Here is a 12,748-nt window from a genome sequence, read left to right on the forward strand (position 1 = left end):
CTGTCATTTACTGTGGTGAGGTGTGTTTTTGAATCAGGTGGTATTTGTGGATGACGTGAACATGCCTGCCAGGGAAGTGTACGGCGCCCAGCCCCCCGTGGAACTGCTGCGCCAGTGGCTGGACCACTGGAACTGGTACGACCTGAAGGACTGCGCCATGATTAAGCTGGTGGATATTCAGGTCATGTGTGCCATGGGCCCGCCTGGTGAGTAGTACATGTTGAATCCACTGAGAAACGTGGCAGGAGGAGGCGGTGGTATCGTATGTCACGCTCTCACGGAAAAAATGTGGAATACTAATTACGAATTTCCTTACAAATTTTCGAATGTAGGGGGGAAAAAAAAAGTTCGAAGGACGTCCTGAAATTGCGGAACAGTTTGAAGCCCGAAAGCCTTCAGTGTCGAAATTGGTGGAATGTGATAACGAGTTCACTGCGTTGTCCTGAATGAGCTGAACAATTTGAAATTCCTTGTTATCACGGTGATGTGGAATCCTGAAAAATGTGACAATTGGCGGCACGTTCTGTGTGTGTGTGTGTGTGTGTCATGAATAAACTGAGCAGTTACAAGTCGGAACGCTTTCAGTGCGTTGAGGGAAAAAAAAGGCGGAGAATGGGTGAAATATTCAAAGTGAACGATAATTCTCAATTGACGTTGCAGCTTTGACTCCTTGTTATCTCGTTCCCCAGGCGGAGGGCGAAATCCTGTGACGCCGCGTTACCTGCGCCACTTCAACATGCTTACCATTAACGATTTTGATGAGAAGACCATGTATACCATATTCTCCAGGATCATACACTGGCATTTTGCCATACGGTAACTACACACACATTTCAAAGCGAATGAAAGAAGAAATGAAAAGTCCGAAATGACTAAAAGACTAGTCTAGTGAAATTGATGGGAAATGTTTTTCAAAGACCTCAATCAAAGGTATGTTCGGGGAGAAAAACCTGGCATTGGCACTCACGGCCGACTTCACTTCTCTTGCCAGCTCGTTCCATTTGTGTGCAGCATAACCACGAAATGCTGCTTCACCATGTTTGCGTTGAACTAAATGGGTTTCTATTCAGTCAACATTTCTCAAACCATTCAGGGAATTATAGACCAGTAGCAGAATTTTAAAACGTATTCTGCAGCCGACTGACTGGGAGCCACCCGAAAGCCTTTGGGACTGGAGTCGTGTGTTCTGATTGCACTAGCAAGCTTCAAGCAATTTGCCAATGTTTCCCTTTTTAGGTTTTCTTTCCCGAAGCCATTTGCGACGCTGACCGCTCAGATTGTGAGGGGCACCATGTCCGTGTACAAGGAAGCCACCAAAAACCTCCTGCCCACCCCTCAAAAGTCCCACTACTTGTTCAACCTCCGTGACATTTCTCGCGTCATCCAGGGCATCTGCTTGTCGCGCCCCGAAACCGCAGAGGATCCGTCCATCATCAAACGACTCTGGGTGCACGAGGTGGGACATGACCGGAAAACGGAAGATCAAAAGTTTGCAAGTGGCCATATCTGTTTCCCTCATCCACCGCGGTCGTCCTTCAGGTCCTGAGGGTGTACTACGATCGTCTTGTCCAAGACTCGGATCGCTCGTGGCTCGTGAGCCATTTGCATGAGGTGTTCAAAGGTCACATGGAGGTGAACTTCCATCAGCTCTTCCAGAATCTGGACCAGGACCAGGATGGAGAGGTCACCGAGGACGACCTGCGCAGCCTGATGTTCTGCGACTTCCACGACCCCAAGGGCGACGACCGCAGCTACCGCGAGGTGCTGGACCTGGATCAGCTGCGGCAAGTGGTGGAGTCGCACCTGGACGAGTACAACACCATCAGCAAGGCGCCCATGAACCTGGTGCTGTTCCGCTTCGCCATTGAGCACGTCTCCCGCATCTCCCGCATCCTCAAGCAACCCAGCGGACACGCCCTTCTGGTGGGCGTGGGCGGCAGCGGGCGGCAGTCCCTGACCCGCTTGGCGGCCCACATGGCCGAGGCGGAGCTCTTCCAGGTGGAGATCTCCAAGACCTACGGCATGGTGGAGTGGCATGACGACCTGAAGCTGATCATGACCAGGTCCACGTCGGGCGAAGCTCACGGCGTCTTCCTCTTCACCGACACCCAGATCAAAATGGAGTCCTTCCTGGAGGACATTGGGAACATGCTGAACACGGGCGAGGTCAGTGAAAGGGGTTCATGTCAGGGTTAGGGCTCGAAGCCGCCTCAGCGGATGGCCGTCGGCCCCTGGTTTTGCGGCGATTCCAATTGCAGCCAAATGATGTCACAGAATTGCCGATGGAGCGGCCAATCAAAAATGCCACCTGGTCATATCGCATGAGCTTTCCCAACAGGATTATACGTTTCGGTTAGAAGCGAGACTCAGGTGGCCCGCCACCAAGCCTTACCAATTACGGATATTTTCGCTGACGGGTGGAATCCAATTTCTTATGCTGTCATTGATAAAAATGGTCCAGACACATCGCTGCAGCCAGCTGTAACCATCAAAAAAACTGCACTCACAATCTGGCAGGAACGCTTTACTATGTTTGTATAATATATCAACATTTTTATGTGTACATCACCCAAACAAATCTCTACGATGTGGATCGTAATAGAGAGTCTCTGTCACCGAAAACGCACGCAAGCTTTCACAACAGCAATCAAGCGTGTTCAGAATATATCGTATGTTTTACAATGTTACTTAACCGGTAACTATATTTAGAATCCCACATGTACTGTACCTGTGGATGAAAAAGCAAAGCGTGGAGAGTCTTTGTCGTGGATAGGCATGCGTACAGCCAACGAATGGGGCCAACCGCCGCTCAACTTCAATCTTCTTCCGTGAAAAGTAAAAATGTCGTAGAACACATTCTATGTGACTCCTCCAAATGTTTTGTCGTAAGCACACCAGGATCGCAGTTGTAAGGCAGCAGTTAAGAGTTTTTCTTTTTGCGCCGCCATGCCGCAAAATTAGCAAAATGTTTGACAAGTCGATGCGGTTTGTTCCCCCGGGTCGGTTTTCCAGGTGCCGAACTTGTTTGCAGTCGACGAGAAGCAAGAGGTGATTGAGAAAATGCGAGTGCTGGACCGCCAGCGCGAACGCGAGAAGCAGACGGACGGCAGCAACTTGGCGCTCTTCAACATGTTCGTGGAGCGCTGCCGCTCGCAGATGCACATCGTTTTGGCCATGAGTCCCATCGGAGACGCCTTTCGGAACAGGCTCAGGCGCTTCCCGGCTCTCATCAACTGCTGCACCATTAACTGGTTCCAGGTCGGCACTGCCCTGTTAAATAGACCTTGATTTCATGCGCGCTATTTAGTGCATCAATTGAACTCTTGCGCATCTGCGTTTTTGCTTTTGTCGAATGACTGAATTATATCGCGCCCCGCCCATCCAGACGTGGCCCGAGGACGCTCTGCAGGCGGTGGCCTGTCGCTTCTTGGAGGACGTGGAGATGTCGGACGAGCACCGGGAGGGCTGCATCGACATGTGCAAGACTTTCCACACCTCCACCATCCAGCTGTCCGCTCGCTTCATGGACGAGCTCCAACGGCACAACTATGTCACCCCCACCTCCTATTTGGAGCTCATCTCCACCTTCAAGACGTTGCTGAACGCCAAACGAGCGTAAGGTCACAATCCGTGAGCATATCCTGCTCTGCCTTTTTGAAAAAAGAGATGGCATCTACCATTGAAACGAGAGGCGCTTGGAAAAACAAAACAAAAAGTTCTAGACCGTAATGTACTTTGGTCCATAAATAATGGGACTTAGACAAAAAAGGCGGTATTATTATGTCACATGTCACACTGATCCTTCTCCTCCCCGTCCGGTTGTGTCCAGTGAAGTGATGACGCAGAAAAGTCGCTACGTGGTGGGTCTGGAGAAACTGGAGTCGGCGTCGTCGCAGGTGGCCACCATGCAGGTGGAGCTGGAGGCGCTGCAGCCGCAGTTGATCGAGACGTGCAAGAAGGTGGACGAGATGGTGGTCCAGGTGGAGCGCGAGTCGGCCGAAGCGGCCGAGACGGAGAAAGTGGTGAAGATGGACGAGGCCGTGACCAACGAGCAGGCCATGGCCGCCAAGGCCATCAAAGACGAGTGCGACGCCGACTTGGCCGTCACCATGCCCATCTTGGAGGCGGCGCTATCGGCGCTGGATACGCTCACGCAGAACGTAAGCGCGGGCGAAATTCACACCCGCGCGAGCCGGCACGTTCTAAATGACAGTTTGAGTCTTGAAAATGAAATATTTTCCATTCGAGCCAGATGCCTGCGTGCATGACATGACGTCTTTGTCTCCAGGACATCACTTTGGTCAAGTCCATGAAGAGCCCGCCCAGCGGCGTCAAGCTGGTCATGGAGGCCATCTGCATTCTGAAAAAGATCAAGGCCGACCGCGTGACCGACCCGTCCGGTAGCGGCAAAAAAGTGGAAGACTACTGGGGTCCCGCCAAAAAGCTCTTGGGCGACCTCAAGTTCCTGCAGAGCTTGCGCGACTTCGACAGGGACAACATCCCCGCCAACATCATGGCCGTCATCCGGGAAAGGTACATCAGCAACCCGGACTTTGTACCCGAGAAGATTCGGACCGCGTCCACCGCTGCCGAGGGCCTGTGCAAGTGGGTCTGCGCCATGGACAAGTATGACGGGTGCGTTCAACACACTTGCGTGAGTTCAACAAGCTCGCTTCGGGAAACCCGTCGGGCCTTTTGTACCTTGGACTCGTTCGTGGTTTTGTCTTTTACCTTTGGATAAATCACGGTCTTGTGCTAAATGAGAGAGACTTAACTCATTCAGTACCAGCCAATTCTGGACCAAGTCTGAAAAGACGTTTAAAAGCGTCTTTGGGAGTGAATGACTTAATAGGAATATGTTTACAATTGCTGGCTTGTTAGAAAGGATCGCTCTCAGCGCACTCCACACCGCAGGATAATCACTCATCCGATAAACTCGCCTTTGCTAACTTTGATCTGAAGCAAGGAATCGGGCTCAAAATCAGGCCCATTATCGCTGCGTGTGCCCCATTTGAAATACCGAATGTCTTTCATGTTTATAATGTCCGGCCCTGACACCTCAGATTTAGCACTCAGATTAAACTTTGATCTTTGATCTGAAGGGTCAAAGGCTCGGAAATGATCCCGATTATCTGAATGAGGGTACCCCATTTTAAATATTGAACTTCCGTATCACTCCGGATGACTGACCATGGGAAGAAATCGTCCCTTATTGTTGGCACGCGCATACTCCGGCTCGATGCGCGCTCGTCTACGGCCTCGGTCGAATTGAATTGACCTTAAAAGTGAGAAAATGACACGTGAGACGCGTGTGCCGTAGTGTGGCCAAGGTGGTGGCTCCCAAGAAGGAGAAATTGGCCCAGGCCGAGTCGGAGCTGGAGGTGGCCATGACGGCCCTGCAGAAGAAGCAGGCCGCCCTCAAAGAAGTGCAAGACGAAGTGGCCAAGCTCAATCAGATTCTGGATGCCAACAAAAAGAAGAAAATTGAACTGGAGAATCAGGTTTTTCATTTCCACACCTGCTTGTAAAAATAACGGCTTCTCCGCTCTCGGGCTGAGCGGATCACTCGAGCTAGCCTGGCGAGCGCTCATCTGTTCCTGTCGTTGTCTCACTCCCGCCAATGTTTTCCTCCAGGTGGATCTTTGCAAAAAGAAACTGGAGCGCGCCACGCAACTGATTGGCGGCCTGGGCGGGGAGAAGACGCGCTGGAACGAAATGGCGCTCACTCTGGGGAAACTCTACGAGAACCTGACCGGGGATATCCTCATCTCGGCGGGCATCGTGGCTTACCTGGGAGCGTTCACGTCCAGCTTCAGACAGGTGGCCGGACACACCAACACCCTGAAACTCACGTGTCCAATTTGTATTTTCACTTTATGGGGACTTAAACAGCCGCGCTTCCTTCCGAGGACAATAACGACTAACGCACTTGATCAGATGTGTATCGGAGTTGGAGACTTCGCGTACAGCACTGTGACATAAGAGGCGGCGGCCTAAATGGTGTCCGTGTGTCACATTGTCCAGGAGCAGATAGAGGAGTGGTCAGGACGATGTAAAGAAAAAGAGATTCCCTCCTCAGCCAACATGACCCTAACGACTTCTCTGGGGGAGCAAGTGAAAATTCGGGCCTGGACCATCGCTGGCCTCCCGACAGACAGCTTCTCCATTGACAACGGCATCATCATCTCGTGCGTATCCTCATTCGGGTGACAGGTGGCATTAAGTGTGACACGTCGCCAGTCGAGCAAGCGACGCATACGCGGACGACGTAGTCGCGTTCGCATTCAGATTCGCATTCGGTCATGCTAACGTATGTTGTTCCGGGATTGATCTTCAATATGTTACCATTCCGTGCGCGCGCGTGCGCGTACGCAGCAACGCCAGGCGGTGGCCTCTGATGATCGATCCGCAGGGCCAGGCCAACAAATGGATCAAAAACATGGAGAAGGCGAACAGCCTGGCAATCATTAAACTGAGCGATCCCGGCTTTGTTCGCACCCTGGAGAACTGCATCCAGTTTGGAACGCCAGGTGAGCGAGCGCGACGGACGCCCTTTCGCAGCGCTCGGCAACCCGCCGCTCCTCTTTTCATCCTTCTGCCGCGACTCCCGCTGTCCATTTAAATTCGGTGCTATTTTCCTTTGCGCCTTTCTCCTCGCGTGACGCTAAATTTGAAGGCCACGGTCTTCTCGTAGCATGAAAATAAAGGACTTTTTATTTTGGGCGGTTGCTCCAAATATGCCGCCTGGTGCCAAGACGTATTGTGCTGTTTGACCCCCGCGAGGTAAACACGGAGAACTCCGAGAATAGAAAAGTTGCTGAAGAAAGCGGAAGGAGCTATGTGAACTGTAATTAAAACAAGTCTTAAAAACTCAAGTCGTCATTTCACGTGAATACCGGACTCCCCTTTTCAGTTTTATGATTATTGTGGCACGTGTTTATTAAAAAACACCAATAAAATATTAACAGCCTCGATGTGTTGCCCTAGTTGAAGCAGCGAGGCAAAGCTCATCAACTTCTCCGCCGCGCTGTCGCTTAAAAAGCTTTGCGGGTCACCTCCAGGCATTCCGTCATTTATGGATAATGTTAATGTTCCCGACATGAGAACAGCATTATCATACTTAATCGGGATCCGCATGAATATTCATGTGATGGGAAGCGGTTGTAATAATTTATTTTGCGTCGCTGATTTCTCATTATTGCGCACGAATGTGAGCGCAGGCGAGGCTTCGCGTTACGAGAGGATACAAAGACACCAGAATAGTCACGATGGAGGTTTTGTTATTGTTTGGAAATGAGAAAAAAAATTAAAGGAGATGACGGTTTTATGCGTTTTTTTTTTTTTTTTTTTAAAATACACAATTTAAAACCGTTCAGGTGTCTATAATAACGTGTCCGTGATGAAGCTGGGGCGTTGCGACGAGGTAAGGAGCTGCGGAAGCGGAACCGGAGAGTGAGCGTATGTGAAGACAAAAGCAATTTGGACTCATGTTATATCGTCACACTTCATTCACCAATTTAATCAAGAGATAGTTTTTTGGGATGTCACATTTTTAGTTGAACTTAAAAAAAAGAGCAAAAATCATGATTTAACAGTTTTTTATTGCTTGTAATTCATATCTTCATTGTTGGAAGTGTTAACGGACAAAAAACATTGTCTTAATTTGCTGATTCATTGGTTAGAGGAATTTTCTTCTGCCTAATGGCAAAAAAGACAAAAAATAAACATATTAATTCGGCCCTGGTCATTATTTGTTTTTACTTCTTATTGAAGGGGGAAAGTGAAAATCAACTCATATTGGAAATCCGATTTTAGCAAACGCCCTAGTTTCAGTGTCATAAGGCCGTTACTTGAAAGTGGCCCCGGATCTTCACTCAGCCTACCTGTCGAGTCACGGTCAGGAAAACAATTATAACAATGCAATTAGGTCACTCGCAGACACATTTTCCCAAACGGACGGATAATAAACGATTGCCGCTGTTGTTCACGAGCTGCACAAAAGCCAACTCCAGCACTTGCATGCAATCAGTTAAAAGGTCGCTTTTAACTGAAATGTCCTCTCGAAAGATGACCGCAACATTTTCTCTTGCAGTCCTGCTGGAGAATGTCGGTGAAGAGTTGGACCCCATCCTGGAGCCTCTGCTGCTCAGGCAGACTTTTAAACAAGGCGGCGCCATATGCATACGGCTAGGAGACAGCACCTTTGAATACGCGCCCAACTTTCGCTTTTATATCACCACCAAGCTACGCAACCCGCACTACCTGCCCGAGACCTCTGTCAAGGTAAGCCGGGCGGACGTGACACCTTGCCGTGGCTCCGCGTATGACGTTGCGGCTTTTTGTAGGGTTGGCCTCGTTGTATGGAACAGCTCGGTGGAAAATGAACATTTTGATCGCGTATGTTTACAGATCTACTAAAAAAAAAAAAATCACTGTCGTTACAAGTCCTTTCAAGCCAATGTCAAAATGTACACAGGGTTGCTGATGTCATGTTGTTTTTTTTGTTTTTTTTAATTGAATGCAGCTGCGATGATTTTGTTTATTGACGTGACTTTTTGCGCCGTTCCTATCTCGGCCACATGATGGCGTTGTAGGTGACTCTGCTCAATTTCATGATAACCCCAGAGGGCATTCAGGACCAGCTGCTGGGCATCGTGGTGGCCCGCGAGAGGCCCGACCTTGAAGAAGAGAAGCAGGCTCTCATCCTTCAAGGAGCGGAGAACAAAAGGTACATTCACACCAATATTCATTCACCAGTCACCAAAATTTGGACTCATTCATTTTGCGTTCATCACCCCAAAAAGTTGCTGTTTTCCCAAAATGCCCTTCGGTGCCATGAGATGGCGCTAAAGCGAGAATGGGGACGTAGCACAAGGAATTATGTTGAAATGATACATCTCGACTGATAGACGAGCTTTGTGTGACCTGGGAGGAGCTAAGTTTAGTTTGGTGAGGAGCCTCTTTGCCGCATTTATTTTCCAACTCAAATAACACTACTGCCCTGCGATTGGCTGGCAACCGGTTCAGGGTGTCCCCCGCCTACTGCCCGAAGACGGCTGGGATGGGCTCCAGCACGCCTCGCGACCCTTGTGAGGATAAAGCGGATCCGAAAACGGATGAATGGATGGAAATAACACGACACTTTGTGAAATGAGTTGATGGATTACTTTCTCATTGCTTTTTTTTTTTTTTTTTTCAGGCAACTGAAGGAAATTGAGGACAAAATCCTCCAGGTGCTGTCCTCCTCGGAGGGCAATATCCTGGAGGACGAAACGGCCGTGACCATCCTGTCGCAGTCCAAGGTGCTGGCCAACGAAATCACAGAGAAGCAGGCGGTGGCCGAGGTGACGGAGGTGAAGATCGACGAGACCCGCCTGGGCTACAAGCCCATCGCCATCCACTCGGCCATCCTCTTCTTCGCCATCGCCGACCTGGCCAACATCGAGCCCATGTACCAGTACTCCCTCACCTGGTTCATCAACCTCTTCATCGGCTCCATCGACAACTCGGACAAGAGCGACGACTTGGAGGAGAGGTGAGAAACCGAGAAACCACTTTGGACGGCGGCTCGAAAAATCACGCGGCGTGTCCCGCGTTCTCCAGGCTGCTCATTCTGAGGGACCACTTCACCTACTCGCTCTACGTCAACGTCTGCCGCTCGCTCTTTGAGAAGGACAAGCTGCTCTTCTCCTTCTGCCTCTGTGTCAGTCTGCTGATGCACAGGAACCTGGTAAGAACCCCCCCCCCCCCCGCGCCCAAGCCGACCGATAACCACGGACACTCCTAACACCTGTCGTAGGTGAACGAGGACGATTGGCACTTCCTGTTGACGGGTGGCGTGGGGCTGGACAACCCCTACTCCAACCCCTGCACGTGGCTCCCCAAGAAGTCCTGGGATGAGATTTGCCGCCTGGACGCCATCGAGCAGTTCAAAGGCTTGCGTCGGGACATGGCCCAAAACAGGAACATGTGGAAGGACGTCTACGACAGTCCGGTCAGTGATGTCTCTCGAGACGTAGACTTAGTGATTTATTTCATTGGGACAGTGCACACGAATCAACACACAAGAATAAACGGCGCGAATGAGCCGCACTTAGCATAAATGCTAGTTTTCAGCCGTAGTCTCGAGGCGGGTTTCTAAAATAGCAGAGCCAGGAACATCAAATTTGAAGACCGCGCTGATGATTTCAATGATTTCACCATTTGTGAAAAACCCAATGAAGAATTTCACGCCCCCTGCCTTCCCCTTTTATGATTCTCAACTGTATTTCCAGAGCACTTTAAAAGAACCTCCGCTGTAGACAAAGTGCCGGACGTGGAGCAAAAAGAATTCATACGACCACCAACAATAAAACAAAGTCAATATCAGTTTTAAGACGAGTTTTAACGATGACCGGAGAGGGGGCTTGCCCAACGATCAGCGGGATCGTCGTTCCAACCAGAAAGGAAAAGGCACGACCCCCTCTCGGCCTCCGCTTAGGCACCAACAGCCTGCAATAGTGTGTTGTGCCACCCAAGTCGTCATTACCGATACTAATCGTTGAAATTGTAAATGGACCCCAATTGATGTTTTCTACAACTCCTCTTGTATCCTAACCCTTAAAAAGAAAAACGCCTTACCGCTGAGTTGATTTTGAAAATGCCCGTCAAGTGTGTGCGGCGTACAAGCGCGGCAAACGCGCTCTGAATTCCGCACACAGCCCATCAAGGTGCGCTAACAAAAGTGCAGAATTTAAGTTTCTTAAGAGCCCCCCCCCCCCACCCACGCGCCTCCAATAAAAAAAAAAAAAAGTTTGCCTGCGGGATTCCACTCTGGCTTTTTAAATGATAAAGGAACTGCAACTTTATCTAATTAAATCGCTTCATTCCCTATTTTGCTCCAAGCGTCTTTGCTATCTGGATGCGCGAACAGCTGTTAAATCGTTACGTGGCGCACATATTATACGACGCGCGCGCGCGCACACTTTGATTTATAATCAACACACCCGGCTGCTACACTTCTATAAAATTAAATCCGGTTTGTTCCGGTTGCAGAATTCAAATCGGTCGCCAGAGCAGCCGTACAGTCACGGCAACGCGGCGCGTGCACGCAAATGAGGTGTTTCCGTCTTGCAAAGGGGGAGACGCTAAGCATCGTTCGCTTCCCGGCAGCCGCATTTCCTCAGATAAATGTGTGACCCCCCCTGGCCCTTGAGCCAAAGTCTTCTTTCTTTTTTTTTTTTTTTTCCCCTCCCTGTTTGGCTTCATCATCTTCCCGCCCTTCCCCCTAACGAGTTTATTAATTTCTCTGCCCTCCTTCTCTTCATGCCGGCACGCACACATGACAAATCACCTCCCCCCTTTTTTGGGTTTAATTGCAATGATTCCTCTTGGAGCAGCTCAATAAAATAGCCACCTGCACACAAAGCCATCGTTCCGAAATGAGTTGACAAATAGTGTGGAAGTCAAGTGACCTCAATTGCAACTAAGTTGCCCAATTAGGGCTCGGCTCTCCCGTTTTTTTTTTTTTTTTTTACTAATGTAGCTGGCTTGCGCATGTTCCCCCGTAATGGCTTCTGGCCCACCCACCGTGCGTGAGCGGCAAATCTCTCAGGATTGTTGTGGGAAATGTAAACACTCCTAGAAATGCGATGACCGCTGCTACTGTTATTGCTACGAGGAAGAAAGGAAAAAAAGAAGTAGCTCTCAGTTTAAAAAAAAAAAAAAAGGCGAATCCCTTGTTTGGAACAACATCTCACCGAAGACGAGTAACATATTTGTTGTCGTGTGTGTGTGTGTGTGTGTGCGCACCGTGCACAGAATCCCCACCAGACTGCGCTCCCCAACGAATGGCAGGAGAACCTGACTCAGTTTCAGAGGATGCTGGTGATCCGATGTCTCCGGCCCGACAAGGTGACTGATGTAATTGTGCCTCGAGACACGAGTGTGAGCCCACTTGTGAGTTTGCCCAGATTGGAGCCATCGTTGGGCCCATTTTGTTTACTTTGACTTTCTAGCAAAAGCGGAGACACGAGTGCCGCGTGGCGGCCGCCGGCTGTTTATGACCTTCCCGTGTTTCAAAGGGACTGTCAAGTGAAATGTGAAAAAGTTTGTCACTCTTTTTGTGTACTGAAAACAACCACATAGCTCAGCTTCCAAGTCTGCTCAGCTTAATGCTAACGCGGAATGAGAAACAAAGCATCAATGCCACGATGGATTGTTCAACACACGAGCTCGACGAACACGTCGAGACGGATAACAACATTCGCAAGCACATTTTCTTTAGCATCTGCAAAGAGCAACTCTGACCACTGCTGCAACTGAAGTCACACGAAGGCCGAGCTATTTACTGGCTTGGGATTTAACCGCTGTGCACGCAAAGTGACTGTGTCAGTTGAGGCGCTCGGCAGGTTGGCGAGACTCGAAGATGTTTACTGTATTTTTTTTTATTTTTATGGGTCATTAGGTTGTAAATGATGGTGTTCAGTGTTACACTGCTTCATTTTCTTCTCGGGGTGCCCCCCCCACACACACAGATTATTCCAATGGTGCAGCAGTTTGTTTCCGACAGTCTGGGCCGCCCCTTCATCGAGGCGCCGCCCTTCAACCTGAGCAACACTTTCGGCGACAGCCACTGTTGCGCACCCCTCATCTTCATCCTGTCCCCGGGCTCGGATCCCATGGCGGCACTGCTCAAGTTTGGACACGAAAAGGTGCGCAAAAGAAATGATCTCGCGACAATCGAGCCACTGAGAAGTAGAGCCGGGCT

The 12,748-nt window shown here is 49.8% G+C and overlaps 1 protein-coding gene across 2 annotated transcripts in view; it reads left to right on the forward strand.

Moving 5' to 3' along the window:
• The window catches only part of dnah7 (dynein, axonemal, heavy chain 7), a 43,989-nt gene that overhangs the window by 23,209 nt on the left and 8,032 nt on the right, over positions 1-12,748 (forward strand). For both annotated transcript variants that reach the window (XM_086124338.1, XM_086124339.1), the window contains exons 37-55: positions 38-206; positions 690-816; positions 1,237-1,456; positions 1,540-2,166; positions 3,013-3,258; positions 3,386-3,615; positions 3,830-4,160; positions 4,289-4,635; positions 5,321-5,501; positions 5,635-5,820; positions 6,025-6,188; positions 6,376-6,530; positions 8,093-8,283; positions 8,595-8,728; positions 9,200-9,535; positions 9,604-9,730; positions 9,800-9,994; positions 11,800-11,892; positions 12,516-12,692. In XM_086124338.1, the coding sequence (XP_085980464.1) occupies positions 38-206; positions 690-816; positions 1,237-1,456; positions 1,540-2,166; positions 3,013-3,258; positions 3,386-3,615; positions 3,830-4,160; positions 4,289-4,635; positions 5,321-5,501; positions 5,635-5,820; positions 6,025-6,188; positions 6,376-6,530; positions 8,093-8,283; positions 8,595-8,728; positions 9,200-9,535; positions 9,604-9,730; positions 9,800-9,994; positions 11,800-11,892; positions 12,516-12,692 (4,236 nt within the window). The remainder of the gene's footprint in view (positions 1-37; positions 207-689; positions 817-1,236; positions 1,457-1,539; positions 2,167-3,012; positions 3,259-3,385; positions 3,616-3,829; positions 4,161-4,288; positions 4,636-5,320; positions 5,502-5,634; positions 5,821-6,024; positions 6,189-6,375; positions 6,531-8,092; positions 8,284-8,594; positions 8,729-9,199; positions 9,536-9,603; positions 9,731-9,799; positions 9,995-11,799; positions 11,893-12,515; positions 12,693-12,748) is intronic.

Source organism: Hippocampus guttulatus, chromosome 11 (assembly GCF_054856545.1).
Source record: "Hippocampus guttulatus isolate MCC_2025c chromosome 11, RoL_Hgut_1.0, whole genome shotgun sequence".
Taxonomy (NCBI): domain Eukaryota; kingdom Metazoa; phylum Chordata; class Actinopteri; order Syngnathiformes; family Syngnathidae; genus Hippocampus; species Hippocampus guttulatus.